The 26,599-nt window shown below is 43.4% G+C and overlaps 1 protein-coding gene across 36 annotated transcripts in view; it reads left to right on the top strand.

The window, feature by feature from the left end:
- KCNMA1 (potassium calcium-activated channel subfamily M alpha 1) overlaps window positions 1-26,599 on the top strand; it is a 715,366-nt gene that overhangs the window by 577,439 nt on the left and 111,328 nt on the right. For 18 of the 36 annotated variants that reach the window (XM_074339646.1, XM_074339645.1, XM_074339641.1 and 15 more), the window contains one exon: window positions 1,741-1,914. The exons of the other annotated variants lie outside the window; for them this stretch is intronic. In XM_074339646.1, coding sequence (XP_074195747.1) covers window positions 1,741-1,914 — 174 coding nt within the window. The remainder of the gene's footprint in view (window positions 1-1,740; window positions 1,915-26,599) is intronic. 36 annotated transcript variants of the gene reach the window in all.

Here is a 26,599-nt window from a genome sequence, read left to right as displayed (position 1 = left end):
AATGCTATAGGAGAACGTTTATTCCCCGCCACCCCCTGAAAGCTAAGCTCGGGAATGATGTATCACACATTGAACAGGGCTGGGGCTGCATGATGATGACCGAACAACTGACTAGCTAGGACGCTAAAAGAACGTGTCACTAAAAATGTGAGCCAAGTTCACAGGAATGGAGTTGCTGCTGAAGAGATCTCTCATTCATCTCCCCCAGTGCCTGTTCGTCACAATCATAACGTTACCCCGCTTGACAAATATACTGTATGGCAAGTCATAAAGGTCTTAGAACAGGACTTGACCCATTTAAGAGATTTAAACCCCTCTTCCTGGTGACTGTAACATTCAAAGAGGCCAAAACCACAAGCCGTATTTTAAAGGAAGAGTGCAACCATTCTCCACGAAGAAAAAGAAAGGGAGGGGAAATACAACTTTCCAAACGGAAGGTGCGGGTACAGGGAATAGCACCTCTGTTTACTGCAGGTTACTATTTGGCTGTGATGTTTGGAATGAGTATGAATTCTTCTCCCTCCTGTCAGAGAAGCAGGCCGGTTCCGGCTAAGTGATAAGCAAATATTTTTGCCTGTTGTAGCATCAAAATGAGGCACGAAAACCTCCTCGTGGTACTGAACTGTAAATTGGCTGGAAGGGTAGAGGTGAAGGACGTGAAGGATACATTAATGCCCATCAACTTGAGTAGGTTAGAGCTCAAGTTGGGTCCCTAGGCCATGTAGAGACTTTGCCGCTAGCTTTAGAAGCGCTATCGATACGGCATGCAAGCCTCAGCACGATCTTGTACATGGGATCTCTTCTCTTAGTTCATGTTTTGTCATTTTTAATCTATTTTGACCAGTATTTTCTGTATAAGAAAAAAACTATGATGAACCAAGAGCCTGGTTGCTTTCTGAATTTTTGGTGGGCGGGGTGCGATTTTCAGATTTTCTCAGCTTTAAGCAGAAAATACACCCATGAGTAGCTAAATGCATTCCAATAGACCAACATCTCATATGCTTTGGGTGATTTTTTATTTTTGAACTGCCTTTAATGTCAAACACGCAGCGTTAGCCTTGAGTAGCTGCATTTCTTATGTGGACAGATTTGGATATTTGTTCTGTCAAGAGTAAATTTAAATTCCTGTAGGCATCATGTAAACTCACTCTGGGGAAGTTCAGCAGAGGCATCCTCAGATTCTATATTAACACGTAATCGTTTTACATCTAATTTGATGAAAGCTTGTCCCAGGCTCTGCCTAATGCCCAGAAATGGATGGAAATTAGAAAGCCTACGTATGAGATATTTTTTGCATCCTGCAAAAACCGTTTATTGTACCAAGTAAGCAATGAATTGATTGGCTGTGTGTCTATTTTGTCCTCCTGTATTAATTGTGCCAGGGGAAAATTGTTGGTTATGCTTTTTGCTATCTGTAATGTGCTCGTCTTCTCATCCAAGAACCCGATTGCAATCAGCCATGCCCTTTGCCTGTAGTCACCCGCTTCACCTAGGGGAGAAAAATCATACACAACAGCCTTGGGGGACTACAGAGGCAATTTACATTTTCGCTGCATTTTTTTGGATGGACCACCAAACTGTTACGAGCAGTCACTCTGCATTTTTTTCTGGGTCAAGACTGTTACTGTGAACTAAGACCTGTGTTAAATCCCTTCAGCTCCCTTCCGGCCGCCTGGCTGTGCGTGACCTTGCCATTAACTACCGCTCTTCCTCTCCTCTCATCCAACCCCATGGTTATAGCCAAGATGTCCATCTACAAGAGAATGAGACGGGCATGTTGTTTTGATTGCGGACGTTCTGAGCGTGACTGCTCGTGCATGTCAGGCCGTGTGCGTGGTAACATGGACACCCTTGAGAGAGCCTTCCCACTTTCTTCTGTCTCTGTTAATGATTGCTCCACCAGTTTCCGTGCCTGTAAGTTGAACCCCGACATATGCAGTTCCATGTCTGTGCTGTCTGTGGTATCATCCTCGTCTTGTGTCGTGCCCTGTGGTTCTGTGAGTCAGTCGAGGTGATGTGTTCTTCCCAGTGTGACCTAGTATGTGGTGATATGTCGTCCCGGTTGCCTGTGTCACTGTATACTTGCTGGGGAAGCCCTCCCTCCCATTCTGTTAACTTGTGCTTCTCGTAATAGCACGCAGAACTGTGATATTACAGTCTCACTCTCTTTAAATAAATAGAAATGGAATTAATGTGACAGCAAATCAAATCCTATATTAATACAGAGATGTGTGGAAATATGTATGTTACTATTCAGTGAAAGGTTAGATATCAGATTGGGTCGAAGGGAGGGAGGTAAAAAGTCTAGCGAGAACAAGCCAACTCGAGCTAGCATTAAATTGTGTTTAATGAGCTTAGGTAGTTTCTAAACTACAACAGGGTTTCGATGCAGATTTTTTTTTTCCCCACTGTGTCTCCCTAATCTGTGTCTCATTCCTCCAGTGCCCGGCTATGTCCTATGTTCTGAAAAAGAGTGCTCTAAATCTGCCAACCTATACAGACTGGTGGGTTGTAGAGCTCCCCCTAAAAAAAAGACTGATTCAAAGAATCATTCCATTGATATCATTTACTTTTCCAAAAGTGTCGTTCTCTGTTTAAGGTACCTTGTAGTAATCATGATTCCAAATAATAACAAAAACTGTAAGCCACGAACCTCCATGAATTCCTTGAGTCTGTTGCACAGGCCTTTGGGATCCGATGTCTTTGTCACCCACGAGCTCAGAGATTTAAAGAACCAGTCAAGGCTGGTAGCTGGCAAAGCTGAGATACACCAGATCCCTGAGCCCCCTCAGCCCTGTCTTCAGCATGGACTTTACTGGTATGTGACTGACACAGTTCATAGGTGGTGCTCCTGAAAGCGCCAGCGTGTACACAGAGATCCTGGGAGGTGGGACCTCGTCTAAGGGCAGAACAGGTTGTGGTTGCACGAGAGGACCTAGATGCCTTACAGTGTGGGGGTAACCTTATTTTCACATTTTGGTAGCATGGGAGATAGAAGACAATTCTTCTGTGCTTCATCCCTTCCTCTTGAAAGCACCCAACACATTCACTAGTGGCCGTCTTGCCATCCCTTCTCTCTCCTCTGTGCCCAGAGCTGCTGGTTGCATTACACTATCACTAGCGAGGATTAATTCACACGGGCACCAAGGGCGGAGAAGAGCACTTCCTGCCTCAGCGTTTATTCCCACGTCAAACTTGGCTTGACTTCCCTGTGCCGGCGTTCAAGGGGGTCCCTGCGTGCGTGGTGTGCTTATGTGACAGCGGTCCAAAGAGGCTTCTAGTGCCGAAGGAGCCCTAGCTTGCTTGTGTGCATTGGAAGGGTGTGCCAGGCCAGGAGCTGGTGTTTGTACCTGCAGTTCAGGTCTGAGGCATGATCTGTGCATCGAGCTGTGTTACAGTCTTCTGGAAAAGTTAGATCTAGAACTGGACAATCATGCTCTCAGATTCACGACTCACTGCCTCTCCAGAACAGTGCCAAAGGACAAGATTCATTTGTAAAAGTAAAAGCTAATGGAAGGTGTATTGAGAGTGATTTGGGACTGTCTAAATCTTATCTTGACATTGGCCTAAAATGGAACTTTTTAGAAAGAAAGTTTCCTTTAAAATCTTTCTTACAGATGCCATAGTATGAACTCTGACCCCTTTATTTTCATTGTAAGAGTTCTCTCTCATCATATGACACTACCAAGGTAGACTAGGACACAACCACACAAAGAATTTGTTTGTCGACGATGTGTAGCAAGACACCAGCTTCAGAGACAAGAGCTGGGGAAGAGCAAAGGAGTGAGTGATGGGGGCACAACTCGGCCACGTCGCTTTGATTGGTTGTGGGGAATGTAACTACCAGCCACTGGGTTACCCTTCTGCCTAAGGCACAATTTCTGTTTTCACATAATTACTAGGCTCTAAAACCTTGGCCAGAGATTCAGTGGAGAAAAGGAAGGAGTCACTCGGGCTCTAAACTAGGATGTGTGGTCATGTTTTGGCTCTGGTCACCCATACCAATCACAGCAAAAGCCGTGTCCCCCTAGTGAGGCCCAGCATGTATAATTTCCATTTCATCCAGGAGAAACCATTCTTGGAGGGGTTTCTCGGCTCTGCAATTTAATTCAAGCATTGTTGGAGACGAGGAGAAGAAATACTTGGGGTAGGATTGTCCGGTCCTCTCAGAAACATCCCGTGGATGAGATTGTTATCCTTCCTTCTCCTCCACAATAAGCCCCACTGTGGAAAACATGGGGCTTTGGCCTGTGTGTTGAAGCCTTAACTGGTACTGACAGCTCAGGGGTGGGGTTTGCCTCCTCTGTTTCATCAGTCTTTCCGCCCTTGTCACTCCATCAAACAAAAGCAGATTTCATCTATCCCTGTGTGAGACCACTCACCTTTGACCATTAATAATAAGTTAGAAAAATCCATTCCAATTTGAGCCCCTTCATGCGCCCGCATAAGCCCTTCTTCTCCAATTAAAAAATGTCTGTCTCTATGCGGAATTCTACTGGCAGAACTCCAATAGCAATCCCTTCCCTCACTGGTGGTGGGGTTGGGTGGTGCCCGTTTGACAGAGCTGGTTGACTCAAAGAGCAGTGGTGAGAGTGGGCTTTTCATTAAATATGAGCAGATGTGAAATGTAGAGGGTTTGACAATTAGAAATGGCAGGAGAAGGGCCCTTGAATCAAAGTGAGGTCAGATGGGCGGATCAGATTACTTCTCTTACATTCTTTGGTTGTTCTGAAAATCATTTTGAATTAGTGTCAGCAGAGCCATGATGGGTTTTGCCCTTTGTCTTTTATGCTGGGGCTGTATTGTTTCCCAAGACACTCATTAAACGTCATTATATTATTACGGAGCTTGCTTTGGTCGCAGTTTCCCAGTTGAGCCAGTGTGCATTGGAGACTGCCTAATTCGTTTCTCTTTTGCCTTTCGTCTCCCTCTTTACTACTTTTTTTTTTCTTATAAGGGGAAAGATTTAGGTTTTCAAGGGACATTAAATTGAAACACAAAGTCCCATTATGTGTTTTCTGAAGTGGGAAGAGAAGTAGCTGGTTCCCAGAGGAGTGGTAATGTATGAAAAGTGTTCACAACGGTTTTAGAAATGTGCCTTCTAACGGCGAGACGGGCCTGCTCAGCTCCCCTCTCCTTGGAGGTGTGGCCCCTTACCACCTATTGGGTGTTAAGTCACTACTCTTCTAACCTTTGTCTCCTTCTATTGTAAGGCCAGACAGTGCTGACAAAAAGATCCACAGAGAAGTAGGACTCCTTTACAAAAGACTTCAAAAACAGTGTCAGAAAAGTAAGGCAAAGAAGGGCCAGAGAGGATTCATCACAAGTCTATTCTATTTTGGGCAAGACTGAATTATTCAATATGGCAGGCTACGATCGGTGTACACGTAGCATCATTGTCCGATTATTCCGATTGTATTTCCACTTCCGATGATCCTGGGCAGGGGTACCAGCTCTCTTAAAACACACAAGGATGGTATGGGCCCCAGACTTTTTACAAATAGCTACGTTCTAGTACTATCAAATATAAAAATGCATGTTGAGCAACATATACACACATAAACACGGATTTCGGTTCTAATCAGTTCCATTTCCCCTCAATATAATTTTGTGAAATGGTGCTTTTGCTCTGGTGCAATTTATTCTTATTTCAGTCTTGCCTGCTATCCGACTGCTACATCTCACAGAAAGGGGCAATTAAAATTATGATGCAGAAACAACATAGGGCCCTATTGATTCAAACCTGCTGAGACCTGCCTAACGGGATGCTGGCCACAAGCGTCAGTAACCCTGGCATGAACAAATTAACCACGTGCTAGAAGAGAAACAGATCTTTAGACTTGCACTTGGAAAGAGTTTTAGCTGGAGTACATGTGTGATCACTCACACCAACCTTTCAATTTACTAATAGTTTAAACCTGCACAATTACATACGCCCTTTCCCAAACTACTGTAGCTAATTTTAAATGGCACATGACTTTTATTTCGGGTATAGATATAATACAAGGAGGCATTCTACTCCAGTGGTTGGGATGGGAGAAGTCCAACACGATCGGGTTGAAGGGAGACATACCAAAATCAGTGTAGTATAATCTTGAGTCGTGTCAGATATAAACAAAAATCAGCTTATCCTGAGTAGCCTTTGGTTTGTACAGGCAGAGAATTAACGCTGTCAATAGCACTGAAGTCACTCAAGTGAACTAATGGCATTTTGAAGTACATAAAATCAGATACTAGGGCAGGGGGTGGAAATAGCTCTAGGAAAAAGTCTATAATAGGACACACCTATGCTGACAGTCTCCAATGCCTGGTAAAGGGAGGTTTAATTTAATAAGCTGCACTTAAAAATCAACAGCCTATCATTATCTCATTCCTTTTATGTATAGTTTTGGGTGACTTCCTCAAGCTCCTCAACCCTAAAATTTGTTTTATTTCTAGGCCCTAGAACCGAAGACTGTCTCGTCCCACCACCACCATCAGTGATAGAAAGATAAAGAAAGGAAAGTCAGCCTAAATCATTTTACTCATAGTGTCCCATGTATTCTTTTAAGCCCATTCATTCTGGGTCTGCAGTTTCCTCCCATTTTCCCATGCATGCTGGTATAATACCCCTAACTCATTCTCTCTCTCTCTCTCTCTCTCCCCCCCTCTCTTTCCCTCTCTCTCCCTCTCCCTCCCTTCCTCCCTCCCTCCTTCCCTTCTTCCCTCCCTCCCTGCCTCCGCCTCTCCCTCCCTCCCTCCTCCTCCCCCCCCCTCTCCCTCCTTCCCCCACCCCATGACACCAAACACTACAGCAGCATTTGCATCATATTCTAGCTCTTTAGCCAGCCCTTGCCCATGCTCCGATTTGGCCCTTGCATCTTGTTGCTGGAAGTGAACACAGGAAGGCAGATAGACCTGGGCGGCCATGTAATTCCCTGGGAGGTAATGACCCTGGGAAGGCCTCTTCCAGCACTTCTGTTGGGAGCTGGCAAGGCTGCGAAAGCCAATGCCTCTCACTTGATTTTGTGGTAGCCACATTTAGCAATGAGTTGACCGGAAAGAAGCCTTCCTATGTGCTTGCGCAGTGGTCAGCTCCGTAAATCAGCATAGTAAGCAACAATCATGCTCGGGCAAAATTTCCTTTGAAAAGGCTCCTTTAAATGACCCATCTCTAAAGAACTCCAAAACAAACCAGGTTTTCATTTATAATAAATAGCCAGGTTTTGTTGGTTTGTTTCTTTTGTGTTTTCAGTTTAGCATCCGATGGTGTAGTTGGCTGGCATTTTGGGACCTCGTTGTGCTCCCCCTCCCAATAGTATTGTTGAATTCTTTAAGATAAATATGCTATAAAAAGGCACAACATATAGATGAAAGAGAAAGGGAACAGTAGGCACACAGCAGCCGGCTTTTCAAAAGAAATCCTTTGAAACAGGGTTGGAAGACAAGAAGTACAAAGGTCAGAATGAGGAAAGATGAAAGGGTCCTTGGTGTGTACCCCGTCACTTGGACACCTCCCTTTTCAAGGACATGCTTTAATAGGTGACTCCGCTCTTCAAGGACAAACTAGAAAGATATTGGCGTGCCACAAGTAAGCTGAGCAGAGGTCCTTATGCAAAGTGACGTGGAAATGATGTTTGCATTTTTATTCAGGACAGTGGCTGCTTGTCACAAGACTCACCCTGTAGGCGCCTACCAGCAGGCAGCGGATTCTCCAGCTTCCCTCCAATTCTCCATCTCACCTCCATGGTGGGGACACATGTGGCCAGGGCTCTCCATCTCCCCCCTCCTGCACTATCTTGGGCGACAGATGCCAGGGCCAGCCCGCCTTTCACTTGAGCTTTCTTGTCAAGGCTCTGCCTTGAGCGCAAATCCTGACCTTTACTGTATGCAATAAAGTACTGACGAACAAGCAGAGGTTTGAATTAGAGCAGGCTTGGAGCAAATGTCAAGTCCATCTCTGCTCCCTCCTCCACCTGCACCAGGAGCCTGGATTAGACCCAGTCTGGAGTCTGCAGTGCCTTAGGCTTTATGGGTCTGGGGAGACATAACTTATTAACAAAGAGTTATTAAATTTTTATCAATTTTACAACACAATGTAAATGCCTCCTATGAATCTACATTGTATTCATTATCATTTAAAACGTTAATTAAGTCCAAGTTGCATTTAATTTCTCTCTAAATGGGCCTCTGGGAAGAGGCTTTTAGAAACATCTGTGGGAGCGTGCAGCTCACGGAGACAGGGAATCCCCCAGCCCCCATTCAGGATAGCCCCCAAGTTGATTGCAGTCGTGTGTCTGTGGCTAATTTGTTGTGATGTGATTGGGCATTGTCTCAAATTAGTATCAGATCAGGAATGGTGTAAAGCCACTGGAGAGAGGCTTGTGGGGCAGCCGCACCAGCTCCCAGCCCCCTGCCTTCCAGTCCCATCCAGACAGACGTGAGCAGTTGGCCCACAGCACCTCTGGTCTCAATCGGGCCTTGGATTCGGACTTCTCATGTGGTGCCCGTCGTTGCAGTCAGATGCTTGCTTCATCTGAGATGGATGTTTGTCATCTGGCCCAACCAACTCAGGACATGTGCCAGGATGCTCAAAGGAAACATCTTAGAGTTTGGGGTCTTTGACTTGCATGTAGGCCTAGAAGCAGTGAGCACAGAACAGCATAATGGGAACCATTTTTAGAACGGAGCGGATGTGGAGATTATAAACAGATCGTACTCACTGGTGAGAGAGGAAGAGTGAGGCCCTACTAAGATCTAAAACAGCGCTTTTCCCTTTGGAGGCTAAGTAGATGTTTTTGCCTTGTCTGAGTATAGGCCACGCTCCAGACAGGTCTGCTGTTATCAGATACAGACTCCATCTTTGAGGAGGTGAGGCTTGTTAATGTGAGAATACTAGGAAGTGGCTGATGCTCAACTTGGTTTCATGTAAAGACTAGACTCAGTGAGTCTCTGCTCTTACTATATGCAAGATACTCTGCCAGCCCAGCAAGGGTGTGCGTGAGTGCGTACATATGTACACGTATGTACAAGTATGCTGTTGTTAAATTTAATAGTCGCATAGCATTTGCTGCACGGCAAGCACTGTTCTGTGTCCTTTACGATTATTAATTAACTTAATCCTTATATGAGGCAGTAACTATTATTTGCAAGTGAGGCAACTGTACACTTTTTGCGCCATTCACAGGGAAGACAACTAAGGCACAAAGACATTCAGTGACCTGCCCAGGGTCATGCAGTGAGTCATTGGTGGGGCAGGGATTTGAAAACAAGCTGGGTGGCTCCACAGCCTATGCAGTAAGTTGAGTTACTCAGTTACTCACACTGTTGAAGAGGGTCCATAGGTCAGTCTGTCTCCGACGAGGGAGAGAAAGACGAGGGTTTCAGTACTGAAGACTCAAGACAATGTGGGGAGTGCTATGGGAGAGAGGTTCAACGTGTTTGGCAGTGCAGAGGCTCAGAGGTCACCTCTGATGGTCAATCAAGGTAAGATCCAAAGGATGTGACGTTGCAGATGTGCCTTGGAGAATAGGAGGATAGGGTGTCCTGCCTACCAGCATAAGAGGAATGCAGTGGGGGGGCCTGGAGCCTCCTCCCAACCAGCTGCTCACCCAGTTTGGCTGGAGCTAAGACCTGTGCAGGAGAAGGCAGGAAGAGGAGCCCTCAACGGTAACTAGGGCCCGTTATTGACAGGCTCCAGGCCAAACCGGTTTTGTCCTTCCTGTACAATACAACAGAAAACATGCAAGGTGTTTGATCTGGGAAATGACATCAGAGGCTTTGTTTCTCGAAGATTCCTCTGGCAGCTGTGGAAAAGGGGACTGCAGCAGAGGAGGCAGGTGGGAGACCCCCAAGAAGACCAGCAGAGGGGAGGCTGGTCGGAGGAAGCAGCCCTTAGCTGCTCTGAGAAGCCTTAGGAAGGAAGGCGGAGGTCTGATCGCCAGCCTCTGGGATCCACAGCTGAAGCACATTATCCAAATGCAAATCCCAGAAGTTAACATCTCTTGAAAGAAAGTTTAATTAGTGGCTCTGAAGCAGTTGCATACCATTCGTTAAACTTCTTGAGCGTAATTTTCCCCAGCTGACCTGGCAGCCATCAGGACCCCTACTTGGTCTCAGTGGAGTTTTCTCACTGGAGGAGAATTTACTCAAGTCTCAGCTGGGACTGGAGACCTACAGGGCTGCCTCCACCAGCGCTGGTCTCGGGGAGCTACTTTGTCTGTTTTCTTTATCGAACTAGGATTTCTTTCCTCCCTCACCATCCTCGCCATTTCCAATAAGACTCCCATCTTGAGTGTGTTGAAAGTCACAGAGACAGGCAGCTCTCAGTTGCTGCCATGGATGTCATTGGCCTAGACTCGGTGGCAGAAACAAAGCAAGTGGGGACCACCAGCTGGGACATGTAACCAGCCCTGAGGTTCTTGGCTCGAGCTGCATGTGGTAGCTCCTGCGAGAGCTCATGGGAATTACTTTTCAAATCCCTGTGTATGTCAGTGAGACTCTTTTCTTCTCATCTTTCTCAGGGAGACAGCACGTCTCCTTCCATCTGTGGAGGAAACAATCATAAAGTACTTCGCATCCCATTCACTGAAAGCCCACTATAGTTTTCAACCACTTATCCCACTCCAGTGGAAATACAAAACACATTTCCTGTGAAGTACTGCCACACAAACTCCAGGGACATCATGTGGCATTTCCAAGTACCATGGCACAGTTTTCTTTTCCTCTTTATTTCTCTGTGCACAGACCTTTGTCTGCATTCATTGTGTCTCTGTGTCAGCATCCATGACTGTAGGATTTGTGTACACGTCAACCCCAAATGGTCGTGCAAACAGCACTTGGAGAAGCACTTGAGTTCATCAGTGGTGGTGATGCCGCTGACTATGGAGGGAAGGAAAGCGGCCAACTTCTGGAAGTGGAAGGAAGCAAAATTCACCCTCCCAACTGGCAAGGTGTTGTCCTTCTTCTCTTGGCACAGTCTCCCAAACTAACCTGTTGAGTTACCTAGATAATCAGGGAGGCTGCCATCCCCATATCTGCTTACAAGAGTTCTGTTCCTTAAGCCAGCCATTTCCCCAAGAGGAATCGAAATGGGCAGAAAAAATGTCCAGCATTGTCAGATCCACACATTTGAAATCTTGGAGGGCATTGAAAATACTTTTTTGTGTGTGTGTGACTAGCTAGACTACCTGATTTGGAAGGACATTTCAGATGTACCCGTAGCTTCTCGTAAGGAGACATTCTTCTGATGTCCAGTTCAGATGAGCTGGCCAAAAGGGCCTAGAGACCTAAACTAGCCTTTCTTCTCTGACCAGCTCATTCACTCCTCCTCCTCATGAGGGAAACAGCAAGGGAAAATGTCCCCTGGCCTCTTCTAGTAATCCTGAAAGCGCTCACTCTGTCCCTTGAACACAGCAGGGTGAGTGCCACCAAATATTCCTGGAGCTACAGACAATACCTGTGCAAACTCCAAGTGGAGCTGTTGTGGCGGCTGTGCATCGGGGATGGCCAACTGTGCTGAGACTGAGATGCAGTGAGAAAGATGGTCCCTCAGAGCGGGAGCCGTAGGAGTGTACCGGCAGGTGGAGAGCGTGCCTGTGGACCACAGAGAGTGGGCCGTCTCCTGGGAGAGCTGCTGATGGCTGGCCTTAAAGTGATTTCCATTTTGGCCAATGCTGGCTTTCTGGGCTGGAGCCTGTTGGATTGTGCCCAGTCAAGAAAGGACCTAGGGACTGCCTGCCTTCCCTTCAAGGTCAGAAATGGAGCGTGCTGCCATCCTTGGCTGGGCTTCCTATGTTGGTAAGAATCCTTGAGTAGGAAATGGCCTGAAGGATTCCAGTTCAGTAAACATTTCATGAGTAAAAGGCTGAGTAAGTGAAAGGATTCTCAACCATCAGTTAAAGGACTAGGTGGTATGCCAGAAGCAGGATGGCCTCGGATCCATGAAATTTCTTAAAACTTTCTGTGTAGTTTACAGTATTACACACACACACACATACACATACACACTCACATTGGGATACAAGAAGATTAAGGGGGTAGATTTGCAAGAAAAACAAGGACATAACTGAAGGCTCTTGAAAATTATCACCTAATAAGTATAATCCATATTCTTTGTGAAGGTAACTATTGGGAAAGAAGGAAACGGAAAAAAAAAATCACAGTAGGCAAAAGTCCACCAATGTTTCAAGTGAGGAGAGACAGGGATACATGTGTATGTAGAGCATTTGTTCTAGAAAATCAAGGACTTGTGACATTTGCATTCAGTTTTACTAATTTCGATGAACCAGATCATTTTCATGGGAGTCAGGGTGGCACAGAAATATTAATTCTTTGGTGAAAGCCACACTGAGCAAAGGGGCCCCTGTGTTGAGAGCTGTAACCATTTGCAGATGGTCACATCAGCCTGTCCACATGTGGAGAAACATGGACGGCCACTCCTGATTGTTAGGATCGTTGACTCTGACTTGGGGTAGGCAGAATAAATCCAATGGCACCCAAGTGACAGTGTCTTCCACATAGAGGGATCCAAAAGCTGCGTGTCTCATAACTACCTTCTAGTAAGTGTCATTATTCTGTTTATTCTGCTCCAACAAGGAGGGGCAGGGAGCTTTCCCAGTTGCTCCCAGAGTTCTCTCATTCTGCACCAAGCCTTCTCTTACTTTGGAGTGGCTTTGAATTGGTCTCTGTATTTTGTCAAGTTTGAGCTGGCCATCTCTTCAGTACAGATGACTACATTGTCACATATAGCCTGTGACATAGCCATCTGAGAGAACATGTCCAGCAGGGATGCTTCAAAGCCAAAGCTCTAAACAGGTGTTACTCATAAAGGAAGTGCAATGACCTGCAGAGAGGAGAGAGATGCAGTGAAAATGACAGGATGAAACTTGCTAGGAATGCAGACTGGGAGGGAGAGCCTCAGGGCATGTGACCTGGAAGTCTTGGGATGTGCATGTGACATGTGCAAGGGGCTAGTGCTGCCAGGGCCACCTCACAGATTTCTTCTGTTACAATGAAGATGGGTGTCTGTTAGGCAGAAATCTCCTGTCTTTTCTCTGCTACAAATTAGGGAGTTCCCAAGCCATTCCCCTTGCTGAGCTAGGTGATCTCCTTGGCAATTAAAGCCTGAAATTCTAGGAAATCTTAGAGCAAGGAAAGGGAGAGAAGGGGTGGGATTTGTATGTTTTCTGGGGACTTTGGAAGTCATTCCTGGCACAGGCAAGTGTCGGTATGTTCACCAAATGGATGCTCAGTAAATGCCAATTGCTATAATAAGAATAATGCCTTATGCATGTGTTAGTCTTTACACTTCTCAAGGCATTGACATGTTTTCATTTCATCTAGGCAAACCCAGAATAGACATCATCCTTACTACTTTGGGACTGTGGTCAAGTTTGAGAACTTCCCTATTCCTTAGTTTCCCCATCTGTAAAGTGGAGATAATAATAGGACCTACCTCATAGAGTGGTTGCAACTATGACTTTGGATCCCATTCTTCATCTTACTGAAACTGCCTTTATGACTTTTCCATCTCTAAAATGGGAACATTGAGATCGTCAGTGAATTTAGTGTGTTCTTGGAAGGTGGCAGGAAGCTTGGAGAGCAAACTAGGGAGGAACAGATGGTGGGCAGATGACATTTTTTTTTAAATTCTATTAAAATTTCTTTTCTTGCAATGGTCTTGATATCACCCTATCTTTGAGGTCTGGTTGGTATTGGGACTTCCCATTATCACCTTTCCTAAATTGCTTTATGAATAGCTAGGCTCTGCTTCTTGTTGATTTTTTCATTAGTGAGATTCATGCTTGGAGCAGGGCCAAGACTGGGCCAAGCCCTTAACCCACATCCTGCCATTGCCCCTTTCTTTGAATAGACTTGATGTGAGGACAGTCTACAGTTGGGTTGGATGACTATTGATACGTATTTTGAAATCCTAAGGGTGCCGCTATCCTGCTCTCTCTTCCATCCTACTGATAGCCAAGTCTTCTTCTTTTTTTTTTTTTATATTAAATTTATTGAGGTGACAATTGTTAGTAAAATTACATAGATTTCAGGTGTACAATTCTGTATTACATCATCTATAAATCCCATTGTGTGTTCATCACCCAGAGTCAGTTCTCCTTCCATCACCATATATTCGATCCCCCTTACCCTCATCTCCCACCCCCCACCCCCCGCCCCCCTTACCCTCTGGCAACCACCAAACCATTGTCTGTGTCTATGAGTTTCTGTTTCTCATTTGTTTGTCTTGTTCTTTTGTTGCTTTTGGTTTATATACCACATATCAGTGAAATCACATGGTTCTCTGCTTTTTCTGTCTGACTTATTTCGCTCAGCATTACACTCTCAAGATCCATCCATGTTGTCACAAATGTTCCTATATCATCTTTTCTTACTGCCGAATAGTATTCCATTGTGTATATATACCACAACTTCTTTATCCATTCATCTATTGAAGGACATTTTGGTTGTTTCCATGTCTTTAGCCGAGTCTTCTGATTTGATCTCTAGATCACCTTTCAAACCTTGTCTTCTCAAGGACAATGCCAAGTTCAGGCACTCATTCCTTTTCTCCTGGTCTACAGGCACTGCCCTCCCAGGAACTAGTCTCCCTTGCCACCAAACAACCACCATGTTTATTATTTTAAAACACAGACTTGGTCATGTTAACCCCACCTTTGAAAGGGAAAAAACACACACAAAAAACAACTTGATGGCTCCTTGTTTCCAATGGGACAGTCTCCAGCCTTCTGAACATGGCCTTCAAGGCCTTTCACAGTTCGGCCTCGACTTATTTTTCTAGTTCCTTTTTCCATGTAAGTATCCTTCATCTAATGATTCTCTAAAAAATGTCTTGTTTTTGTTACTTAACACATTTCTATACCTTTTTTCTGTGCCTGTGATTCTGTCCCTCTTCTAGCTGATGGAAGCTTACCTATCTTTCAAGGAGGGGTCAGCAAATTGTGGCCCGTGGACCAAATCTGGCCTACTGCCTGTTTTAGTCAATAAAGTTTTATTGTAAAACAGTCACGGCCATTCATTTGCATGTTATTCATGGCTGCTTTCGTGTGAAAACAGCAATGTTGACTCATAAAAAAGAACATATGGTTCACAAAGCTCAAAATAGTTCCTACTTGATGTTTATGGAAAAAGTTTGTTCGAATATTGCCATTTCTGTGAAGACTTCTTGACTGCCCTACCTCAGGTCAGAATTAATGGGTCTCTCTCTCCTGTAATCCTATAACACTTCACATAAATCCCATTTAGAGCAGTTCTATATTGAGCTTTTTAGAAGTCAGCAAGTACAAACCACTCACAGTGGTCTTCGGATTCTCAGCGTATTGCACACAGCAGCCACGGCGCACAGTAGGAATTCCACAAACGTTTGCTGAATAACATAAAAACTGTGTCAGGAATGTGTTTCCATAGTTTATGAGGCATCGTCTCAGGAGAAAAGAGTGTCTTGAGCCTAGCGATCTCGCTTCTTGTTTGCTTGTACCATCTTGAACAAAACATTTGTTCCTGAACAGCTGTTTCCTTTGCTAGAGCAGCCTTGAATAGCTTGATCTAGAATTGATCACTGCTTCTTTTGAAGATGACACATTTCTTCCACGGCTTCTGCTGACAGGCATAGTGTTTGGACGCTGTAGTGAGTCTTGGGATGTTAATATATTCCCCTTCCATATGTCATTGGGTATTTGAGTCCAGGTGGGGAGAGGCTCACGTTGGGAAGGTATGGCTAACCCATTGTTTCACCACTCCCGGAGTGATCTCACCTGCCTTTCAGGTCCACAATACATTTCTAACTCTCATAAGCTCTTTTCACCCACCTTTGATTCCTCATCGATTTGAATTTATGCCAACTGCTCTGAAGGCAGGGCTTATACCTTTAATCGCTCAGACCCAGGCCAGCAGCTTCAGGGACCTTCTTGTGCTGTGCTCACGCCCTGGCTGATACACTGGGAGTTATGTCTAGAGGCAGGGTAGGCCCCCAGCTGAAATCTTGACAGCCTTAAGCTCTACCAGATTCCCCCACACTCTCCACATCTGCCCGAAATTGCTCCGGGCAACTCTGTCTCTCTACAGCAAGTGGTAACTACAGCAGTCAAAGTGGGAGATGAGATGCCCTCTGCCTATGCTGGAGACCCTCCTAGTTAAGCTCCTGGTGGTAGACAACTGGAGACACTTAGGGCTCAAAGGAAGCACCTCAACACTTGACTCTGTTTATACGCATGCCTTATCCAGCTTAGACAGATGGAAGAGCTGCATGTAAAGGGGTGTCACAGTTTCCTTTGGAAACAACAAAATGTGTGTGTGTGTGTGAGTGTGTGTGTGTGTGTGTGTGTGTGTGTGTGTGTGTAAAGAATACCCTTATGGTCGCTGCATCAACAGTCTTTACTGTTGTTGTTGCTGTTGTTGTTGTTGTTGTTAGAGATTAAATCTCAATAAGTTTTTGAAATTAGAGTGGGCTTCTCATCAGCTGAATGGGCAGTGGCTGTCACCCTCTTCCCATACCAATCCAAGAACGGCCCTACCTTCCTCCTAGCTCCGGAATGTTATCAGCATGTAGTTTTGCTTGAGATCAAATCAGGGCAACATAGAAACTGTCATTTCTCATTTACTGGGGCCCTTTGATCCCATTTGAGGTTTATTTGTTTCAAGTGAAAACTACGAGCCCTATTGCATACCTCTATGCGGTTGAGTACTTTTTTATTTTTTTCTGTTAGAGATCAAATCAGAGTTGTAAGTAGTGTGGTCATTAGTTATCACCGCAGACTTCACAGCCTACACTTTATTTCTGCTCTTACAAAATCACCAGCCTTCCCTGTTGCATAACGATCGCTCGCAGTGAAGCTCCAATATGCCTTTCGTGGGCGCTTGGGTGTTAATTTATTTCACAGTTTCCTTTGCAGATATAATCAGAGTCACCTATCACATTCTTGTTTCTTCCTTTTATTGTGTTCCTTTGCTATCGCGTTTGTGTGATCTTTTTCTGCAAAATGACAGGTAGTGTTTCTCTGCTCTCTGTTTCAGACTTATATTCTCCATGACTGCTCTATTGCCATTTAAAAAATAATAATGTTTTACAGATGTAATCTTAGTTATTTATAACTAGGGTTTTGTTATATGAGAAAATTTCCTCAATGACACCTTCGTTATGTACATTTTTTTAAAGACAGGGAACAATATCCTTTGGAAAAACATTTTCCTCAAAATTGTAAATGAAGGAAAAGCTCTCTTTTAGTAAGATTATAATGCATTTTTGCTGACTTCTTAGTACATTGCAATGTATGACCATTATTTTTATGTAAGTGATCAAATTTTGGTGTTTAATAACACGTTGTTAGCAGAAAAAGAGCGATCCCTTTTGATTTATTTGGATATTTACTGGATGACTTACAATGCTTTACATATTAGAATTGGTTTGTCAACAATTAACATTCTAGGTTTTTATATAACCCATACTTCAGGTAATAGAGGATTATTAAACTGCAACCAGTGTGTTAGAAATCTGCCGACTGGTAATAAAATCTTATATATAACAGCAGCTGAGATATACTGCTGTATATTTATGCATAGATTGCAAGATAGATGATGGCTGGCAAACCAGAGGCTCTCGAAATGGTGACCTACCAGCAGGTGGCGCTGCTTTTCTGTAAATGAAACCCTCTACCTGGATGTATTCTAGGTACTACCAGTACGGCCCCCTTTCTGCCTTCTCCAGATTCTCTTTCCTTTATTTCTCTGAGGTGAACGTCTAAAACTGTGTTCTGTGTTTGTTTGTTCAGGAGACAGACCTGCACTAGGGCAATACCTCTCAATTGCTGAGGTTCTTTCAATTCAACTTGCTTTAATGCTCATTTAGAACAAGTCCCAGCCAAATAAATGTTAGCATGTTTTTAAAAGGAAACTACACAATACCAGAGTCTCACCCCTAAGACTGGATCACCTCCATCATCTGATGATTGTTACGTAGCAAGTCCCCAAGTCCCCATTTCTACCTAATATTTATTTATGCAAATTAATTCCCTAGGCTTCCTTCCACACCAAGAAAACGAGGGGCATTTCTATAAAGGTGGCATATGTACTGGATTAATGTGCTATATAAAAATAATTTTAATATGACATTCTTTCATCAAGAATTACTTTAGAATCCAAGTGAGCCAAGAACGTTGCTTTTTCTCGCTGGGCCAGAACTAAATTTCTCATAAACAAGATCAGACAGTTTTGATGTTATTTTTAAATAAGGTTGCCACACAAAGGGTAGCCATCTCATCAGTTTGGGTATTGATGAGGCAAAAAATAATGCAAGTAAAACTATGTTTTGGTTCTTTATTCATAAACCCGATTTTTCATTCTTTTTTTTTTTTTTTTTAACACACAACTATGTTGTTTCACTAACTTTTTATTTTTTTTAAACCTACCCTAATCCTTTTATACAGGGTGTTGGGGTGTAGACATGGACCTGTATAGGAGACACTAGATTTATGGAGGTAATGGAAGGGGATAATTAAAATACATCCCAGATGACTCATTTATTTATTTTCTTTATTAAGTGTTACCTCTCAGATCATAAAGAACTTTTAATGAAAGTATTTTACTCTTTTTGTCATTCAAAAATTTGAAAACATTTCATTTTGACAATCCAATAGGAAGTTTCTCTTTTGAATTTTTAAACCCTTTTTAGACATATTCGACTAGGAGATACAGGTCAAGGATCCAGATGATATAATGTACGTCCTATTTTATTTGCTTCTATGCTTTGACAGAGACCATCCTGAAGTGTTATTGATTAGGTGAAACTAAGGAGTAGAGGATTGGGGGGACATTGCCTTCTTAGTGAGTTCGCTTGAAAGCCTTGCTTTTATTGAAAATGGTTTTCAAAATATTGATTGCAATCAGATTTCTTGTTAAAAGTCAAACCCTGATGACTTTCTTCCAGTTCTCTGTAGGGGACTAGATCAACTGGAGTTCTTGAAAACAGGAAATGGCCATCCTGAAGTAAAGGTTGGATTTACCTGGCCAGGCTATGAGGTAGCAGCCTTGTGAATTTCTCAGGACCCCTTTCCAAGGCATTCAACAACTTTATTTTCCTGTCAAGTACATTCTCCAGCATGTAAATGAGACCTCCATTGGAACTGGACCATTGCTAGTGGTCTCCTCGTTTTTAATTTCATGCACGGATGTGTGTGTCTTATCTTGGACCCTTATAACTTTTCAATAGCCAGAAAGAATGTAGGCTGAGTTAGGGTGTGTTTTTTTGATTTTACCAAGATGCAAACCATCCACTTCCCTCTTTGAATTTGAGTATCTAAATCAACAGAAAAATAGCATTCAGAGGGCTCCTATGGTTACCCAGTATTATCCAACTCTGTCATTTGGAATTTAAAGCCTTACACAATCTACCCTGACACCCCCATCTATACCCTTAAATAAGTCTTCCTCCTCCAGCCAAATTGATTTCCTTATAGTTCCCTAGCTTAGTTCTCCCCACCTCCTTGCTTTTGTTCAAGCTGTTCCCTCCACCTAGCATGCCCTTCCCACACCCTAGTTGACTCAGCTCCCAGTGTGCCAGGCCCTGTGTTTGCCTCCGGGGGTATGCAGGTGAATAAGGCTGATATCTGTATCCATCTGACTCACGTTGCAAGTCTTACTTTTTTACCCTGACCACCCCACATCTTCTAGCACTTATTGTCTAAGGCATTTCATTTAGCCCTCACCTGACATTATCATGCAACATTTTTATTCTTATTTCAATAATTTGTGATATATATATGCATGCCAGGGGTGCCAAAAAATGCATACACATGACTTGTATTCATCTTTTGTTACAGGTATATAGTATTACAACTTTAATACAGTTTTTTCTTTTCTTAAAATGTATATACGATTTTTGGCACCCTCTGTATTTAATTGCAGTTGTCTCATTTCTTTAGCTAGACTTGTGGTTCTCTCTTATTGTGCATCTTTAGAAAGATTTTTTTATTAGTTTCAAGTGTACAAAACAACGCAATAGTTAGATGTTTCACCCCTCACAGAGTGATAACCTCCCGCCCCCAATCTATTGCCCCTCTGACGTTGTATATATCTGTTCCATTTCCATTGACTCTATTCCTTAGGCTCTACTCCATATTCCATGACTATACATATATTAAGTTATAGTTGATATACAATATTATTCATATTCAGGTGTACAGTGCAATGGTCAGGCATCTATACCGTCCATGAAGTGGTCTCCCTAATAAGACAAGTGCCCATCTGACACCCTACAAAATCTTTCCAACATTATTGATTATATTCTTCAAACTATCTTTCACATCCCCTGGCAATATTGTAGTTATTAATTTATGCTGTCTAATCCCTTCCCCTTTTCTCCCTTATCCACACCCCCTCCCTTCTAGCAACCATCAGTTTTCCCTCTATATCTCTGAGACTATTTCCGTTCACTTTGCTCGTTTATTAAGTTCTTTAGATTCCACATATAAGTGAGATCATACGGTATTTGCCTTTCTCCGACTGACTTATTTCACTTAGCATAATGTTCTCTAGGTCCATCCACACCATTGCAAATGGTAGGATTTCATTCTTTAAGAACATTTTTGAAAAAAGGAAAAAGCAATGCCCAGCCCTAGCCCCCACCCTCAGGATGTTTGCTGAATTGGTCTGAGCCAGGACCCAAGCACTGAGCACTGGTGTTCTGTAAAGTATTTTAGTTCATTTTATTGAAAAGCAGGGCTGTGAACCTCTGAACTAGACCATGCGGTCCTTGGAGCAGGACACCTGCTTTTCCTATTCTGTAGTGTTGTGGGGTGGGGGGGCTTTGAGTCTGGTAGGAAGTGCTGGATAATCATATGGCTGGAGACTTTTGAGGCTTTCAGTCCATGGCTGGTTCCTATGATACTCGTTAAATAACAGAAGACAGCATTATGCCTAGAACCATTACAAGTCAGAGCTGGAAGGTCCTTCTATGTAATTGATGCCAGTGTTCTTGTTAAGGCAGCACAGTTGATCCAAGCCAGGCCTAGAACCCAGCTCCTCACCACTGGGCTATGCTTCTCCCCTCTGCAAAGCTGCCTCTGTAACAACTAGGACATATTTCTTAGGAACATTACCAGGGGCTCAGCACTATGAGATATTCAGAGATTGGTAAACTACCAGAGAGGAGCTTATAAGTCTAGTTGGGGAGGAGGACACATTGAAATGGAAAACAAATTATAGTACAGAAAATAAGGAGGTGTCAGGGAGTATGAGATGAGAAGTGCCAAGAAAGGAGGGATTCTACCTTGTTACTATCATCTGGGAAGGCTGCCTGGAGGAGGCAGCCTGGCTGACCTAATTTTTGAAGGGTGGGTAGAGTAGCAAGGTGAAAGGAAGACCTGGTGGGGAGGAATAGGGAAGGAGTCGCTGCCCCTTTACCCCATCATCCCTCTGCCCCTCCCACCATCTCCCAAGCACATGCCCCAATCCCATGACCTCCACCAGAAATGCAAGCGAAAGAGCCCCTCAAGCAGGCAGCACGAATTTCCTGTAATTTAGAGGGAACAGTGGGGTTTCTCCTCATTTCCATCTGATTTTCATTTGTTATTACACTGAATGGTCGCAGCCTTCTCCAATTGTGGCCCGTTTAAACATTCTCTGGCTTTTCTTGTTTTTATGACACCTGGCATAGCCTAATTATTTTGACCTGAGCAGCTCACTGGGGCCGTATGAAGTATGGGACAAAGGTGACAGTCCAACAAGATGCAGCGGATGGGAGTGGGGGTGGCGAACCCCATCCTGTTTTAGTGGTTAGATGCCATATCAGTTGCTTGGAGCAGTGGGGAGCATGAGAATCCATTTGAGTAGAAGAAAGTCAGACAGGAGGCTGGCATTGTGGAGAAGGACCCAAATGGCCAAGGGCTCTAGTTACTTTGATCTCTCAAAGCCAAAATAATGATGATGGATAACATTTATCAAGAGCTTGCCAGAAACTCGCATAAGCACTTTTCATGTTTTCAGTCCGTTTTCACAGCAACCCTATGAGAAAGGTACTGTGATCATTTTTATTTTATAGGTGAGAAAACTGAAGTTAGGTAATTTGCCAAACACCCAGGTTTGGACCCTACAGTATGGCTGCAGGGCCTTTGTGCTTCACTGGTACCTTCTTGCAGCTCAGTATGAGTTGACATTTGTAGAGGGATCTCCCATATCTTAAAATCCTTATCTCGGGGATGGCACATGGCGTGTCACTGGAGCCCGGGCCAGAGATGTAAGAGGGGTGCCTGCCATATGACTGGGGTAAGCAGTGTTGGGGTATTTGACAAGCTGGGGAGCTCCTGCCCCATAAGACAGTCACCCTCCTGGAACAGTAGCTCAGTCTTCTGCAAGATTTTAAAACAAGCTAGAAATTCATATTTTTATGGCTCACCCTCAGACTTAAAGATTGTCCCACATATAAAATGCTGCGAACCAGCAGGATGGTGCCAAGCAGAGCACACTGGCACAGCCCTTAGGCTGTCACTGTGTGGTTTCTGCTTATCTATTTAACTCCACAGCGTCTTAGTATTGTCATCGGTCCAGCGGGAATAACAACAGATCTTGTGACACTGCAGAGTCGAGTAACTTGTCTGAGATGAGAATTCTAATGAGGGTCAGAGCTGGGACTTGGGCAAGTGGCCTGAATCTAGAAGCTTGTATCCTCATGCTCTTCTCATGAGCGAAATTCTGACAGAAAATGAGCTGGATTAGAAGCCAGCAGACCTGGGCCCTGGTTTAGGGGTCTGCATATAAGTGTTGCTTTGAGCCCAAAGGTGAGGCTGGACATTCCTAACCCCTCCCAGCCCTGCTCCTGCACTCCACACCCTGTTCTCTAGTTGTGTTGGCCAAAAGGGGCCCACCATGCACTAGGATTTTAAAATGTTGCACAGAATGTGTCTGAGGATAAATTATAGTGGAATACTGATAATGATTTTATAGTTCAAGGACATCTTTAAAAGGTGACTATGTCCTTAAGAAATATAGTAAATGCTGTATTTAATATAAAGTCACAATCAGGGTCTGGTCTTCCCTCCCAAGGTTGAAAGCATACAGTATTTCGAAAGAGTTCTGGCAGAACATTCTTCATCGGGCCATGTGGTACACCTGGGTTGCATTTTACCTTTATCTGAGTTTCAGAGAAAGTATCAGTGTAAGCATCTGGAATACATATTAGGATTCTGGGAGACTCTTGACACAGCTGGCTCAATGGAAAATATGGTGTTTATGCATGAGCCGATAATGGTAATGATATTAATAATAATAAGGGTCCTTATCTGAATAACCTCTTAGGGTGTAGAAAACGATTTCACATCTACAAAATTAGAGTCTAGGCTAGTCTTCAAATAGAACCATTGGGGCAAGCATTAATTTTAAAAATATAAATAGCAAAGTGAAAATGGCAATGAAAATGTGATTGACATTTCCTGCTAGTCATGTTTCCTTGAAGCTGTTTAAAGAGTTAAAGAGAGGAAAAACAAAAAGAGAAAGAAAGTCGCATCTTAGCTCAAACACACAAGCAAATGAAATCTTTTACCCCAAAGTGGAACTGTAAATCAACACGTGTGAACCAGGAGAATTTGATGGGAAGTGTGAAATAAAGTCCACGAGAGACCTGCACCTTTCTCTCTTTCTGTTTCTCACCCTGGGCAGGTGGCAAATCTCAGATTCCTGAGGCAGCAGGATCTTTTCTCCACTCCTTTGGAGGTCTGACAATTTGTAAATCCATAGGAAGCCTTTCTTCCTTCACAGTCACGTGTAAACAGCATGAGGTGATCAAAAGAATAACTCTTGTTTCATATTTACCTTGTGCAGTTCTGAACAAGGGAACATGTAGACCCACTAGGAGAACTTGTAATGACAGGCAGGGTGGCAGAACCAGCACCTAGGACCCCCCTGAGAAATGGACAGGGCAGAGCCAGGACTAGAATGAGGAGAGTGAGGTACTTACCTTGGGCACCAAATTTAAGGGGGCACCGAAAATCTTAGTAATCAAGATAAATGATAGCTTAATGCAGTGTTTATTATTATTATTATTAAAATTTATTGGGGTGACAATGGTTAGTAAAATTACATAGGTTTCAAGTGTATGATTCTGTAATACATCATCTATAGATCACATTGTGTGTTCACTACCCAGAGTCAGTTCTCCTGGGGGTGGGGGATGGTAGATGAGCGTAAAAGAGGGTCAAGTGTATGGTGATGGAAGGAGCACTGACGCTGGGTGGTGAACACATAAAAACACAGTGTTTTTTGAAAAATAAAAATGCAAGAAAAATCCATGATGAGTAAAATGTTAGAAATTTAAATGAAGACAGGATACATGGTGATGTTGGTGCTGGTGTTTAAGTACTGAATTTCACGAGTCAGGAGGGCTTCTAACAATCAGCACAACAGAAAACTGGCAGCTGTTGCCATTTAGATGAGCACTTTCAATGTGCCAGGAACAGTGTACTATAACTTACAGCCATTTTCTCTTGATACCTTTCGTTTGGACCCAATGTGTCCTACAGTAAATTCAAATCTATTTGAGAATAAACCATATTAGAAAAAGAGTTCCTTTACAAGCCCCATAAATTCCATTACCTTCCTTTTTGTCTTTGTTAAATGTATGAGTTGAGAATTACAGTCTCTTTATTCACAATGATCATTGTAGATACACAGCTCAAAAATATCAGCATTAACTTAAAACAATATATTAGCATGCTTGTATCTATTAAGCACTATTGCTTTGTAGCTCCAGCTGATGATTTTATTAAGTATACTGCAGGAGGGGAAAATCGAGGGTAATTATAAATGCATAAATACATAATTCATTGGCATAAAGTGATTTTAATGGGATGGATGCAGAATTATCTATTTCCTCGTGAAAATAACAGAGATGTTCTGATTAAGCCCGTAATCTAGTACATGTGAAATTCTCGCCAAACTGATGGGACTCATTTTCTTTTCTGAAACTACCTTTGATAAGAAATGCATTACAAACTCATCAGTTTGGCTTCCTGTTAACAAAGAGACAGCAGCCGTCTGGATCATTCTGGATTCACAGTGAAACTGCCACACCATGTATCCTCCAACTAAAGCTGTGCCAGTCTGACAAGGGGCAGATGAATCCAGGAGTTATTGTGCAGGGGTTTAAATCTATGCGGCAGCTGACGGTTGAAATAATCATCTATATATCGCTCTGAGCTAGCTGGGGGAAGGTTGAAGCTGTGTATTTTCAACATATCTAGTCTAATGGTTAATCTGTTGTCGTGCATGGTGGACCTACAGCAGACACAGACAGCTTCAAGGAATGGCTCATGGTAGATGTAGTTGGTTTGCCTTGAATCTCCAAGCACAGGGTGCATGAAGCTAAGTCAGCTTGTATTGGAAAGGGCAAAACTCACCTGACTGGTTTCCCCAAACTGCAAGGGGACTTGCGGAACAGAGACCAGATGGGGTGGTAGGGACGTTTGACTCACTAAAAACTACTTCTGTCCCTCCCGACTTCTCCATATCTGTGCACCGGAAATGGGCTCCCTGCGTGTTTCTTTCCTTGTTTGGTGGCTTTGGCAGACTGGGAAAAATGTGATCCTTGTTGAAAACTGGAACACTAGGAAAATGAGAGAAGATGAATGTGAGAGCAGAGATCTGCAAACTTTTTTTGTCAAGGGCCAGCTAGTAAATGTTGTACGCTTCGTAGGCCGTATTTATTGCATCTACTCAATTCTCTTATTGTAGAGCAAAAACAGATACAGACAATAGGTAAACAAATGACTGTGGCCATGTCCCAATAAAACTTGAGGTATGCCACTGATTTAAATTTCATGTAATTGTAATATGTTGTGAAATATCATTCTTTGTAAATTTTCACCCCACCTTTTTAAAAATATAAAAGGCATTTTTAGTTCATGGCCACGCAAAATCATGTTCTGGACTACAGTTTTCTGAACCCTGTACTTGAGAAATATAAGAAGATAGAAGGCAGCTGTTGGTGCCAGGGACGTGGCAGGTTTCATCTGTCCTGAAACCTGTCCCCCACAGCCAAATACTGCCCATGCCAGGACTATGAAAAGGAGTCTGGTACACTTTTTGGCCTCAAAGACTTTTACCAATGTATTGGTGCTGAGAGTGATGAGAGAAGGAAAGGAAAGTTGAAAAGAGGCTGTTTTTGTTGGATTCCTGTTCATTTCTTTTCCCAGTTTAATTCAAAGTAAAAGTTATCTTTCATTCTCTACTGCCTTCCCAATCTCCAAACTCCATAGCAATCCTTCTAGGAAATTCTTGCATTTCGCATTTCGCTCATGTATTTGCTCTTAGACTTCCATCGTTCATCTCTGTCTCATGTCTGAGAAGCTAATACCTCGTGATCTTTGCTTGAGACTTTTCTTTGCCCTTGAGGTGACGGAGACAGTCTGTTCCAAGAAAAAAAAAAAAAAAAAAGAAATAAAAAGAGCCAAAGGCAACCAGATCGCCAAAAGAAATTTTCCACCAAATTCTGAGCAGAGCAGAGCATTGGGCAAGTTATTTCAACAGGTCAAGTTTTTTAGTGACGATATATGAGCTGAGAGATTCTAGATACAGGGGACTTAGATGAATATTGGACTCTTACCAAGATCCATGT

Source organism: Rhinolophus sinicus, linkage group LG07 (assembly GCF_036562045.2).
Source record: "Rhinolophus sinicus isolate RSC01 linkage group LG07, ASM3656204v1, whole genome shotgun sequence".
In the NCBI taxonomy this organism is placed as follows: domain Eukaryota; kingdom Metazoa; phylum Chordata; class Mammalia; order Chiroptera; family Rhinolophidae; genus Rhinolophus; species Rhinolophus sinicus.
This window is presented reverse-complemented; position numbering and strand designations above follow the sequence as displayed.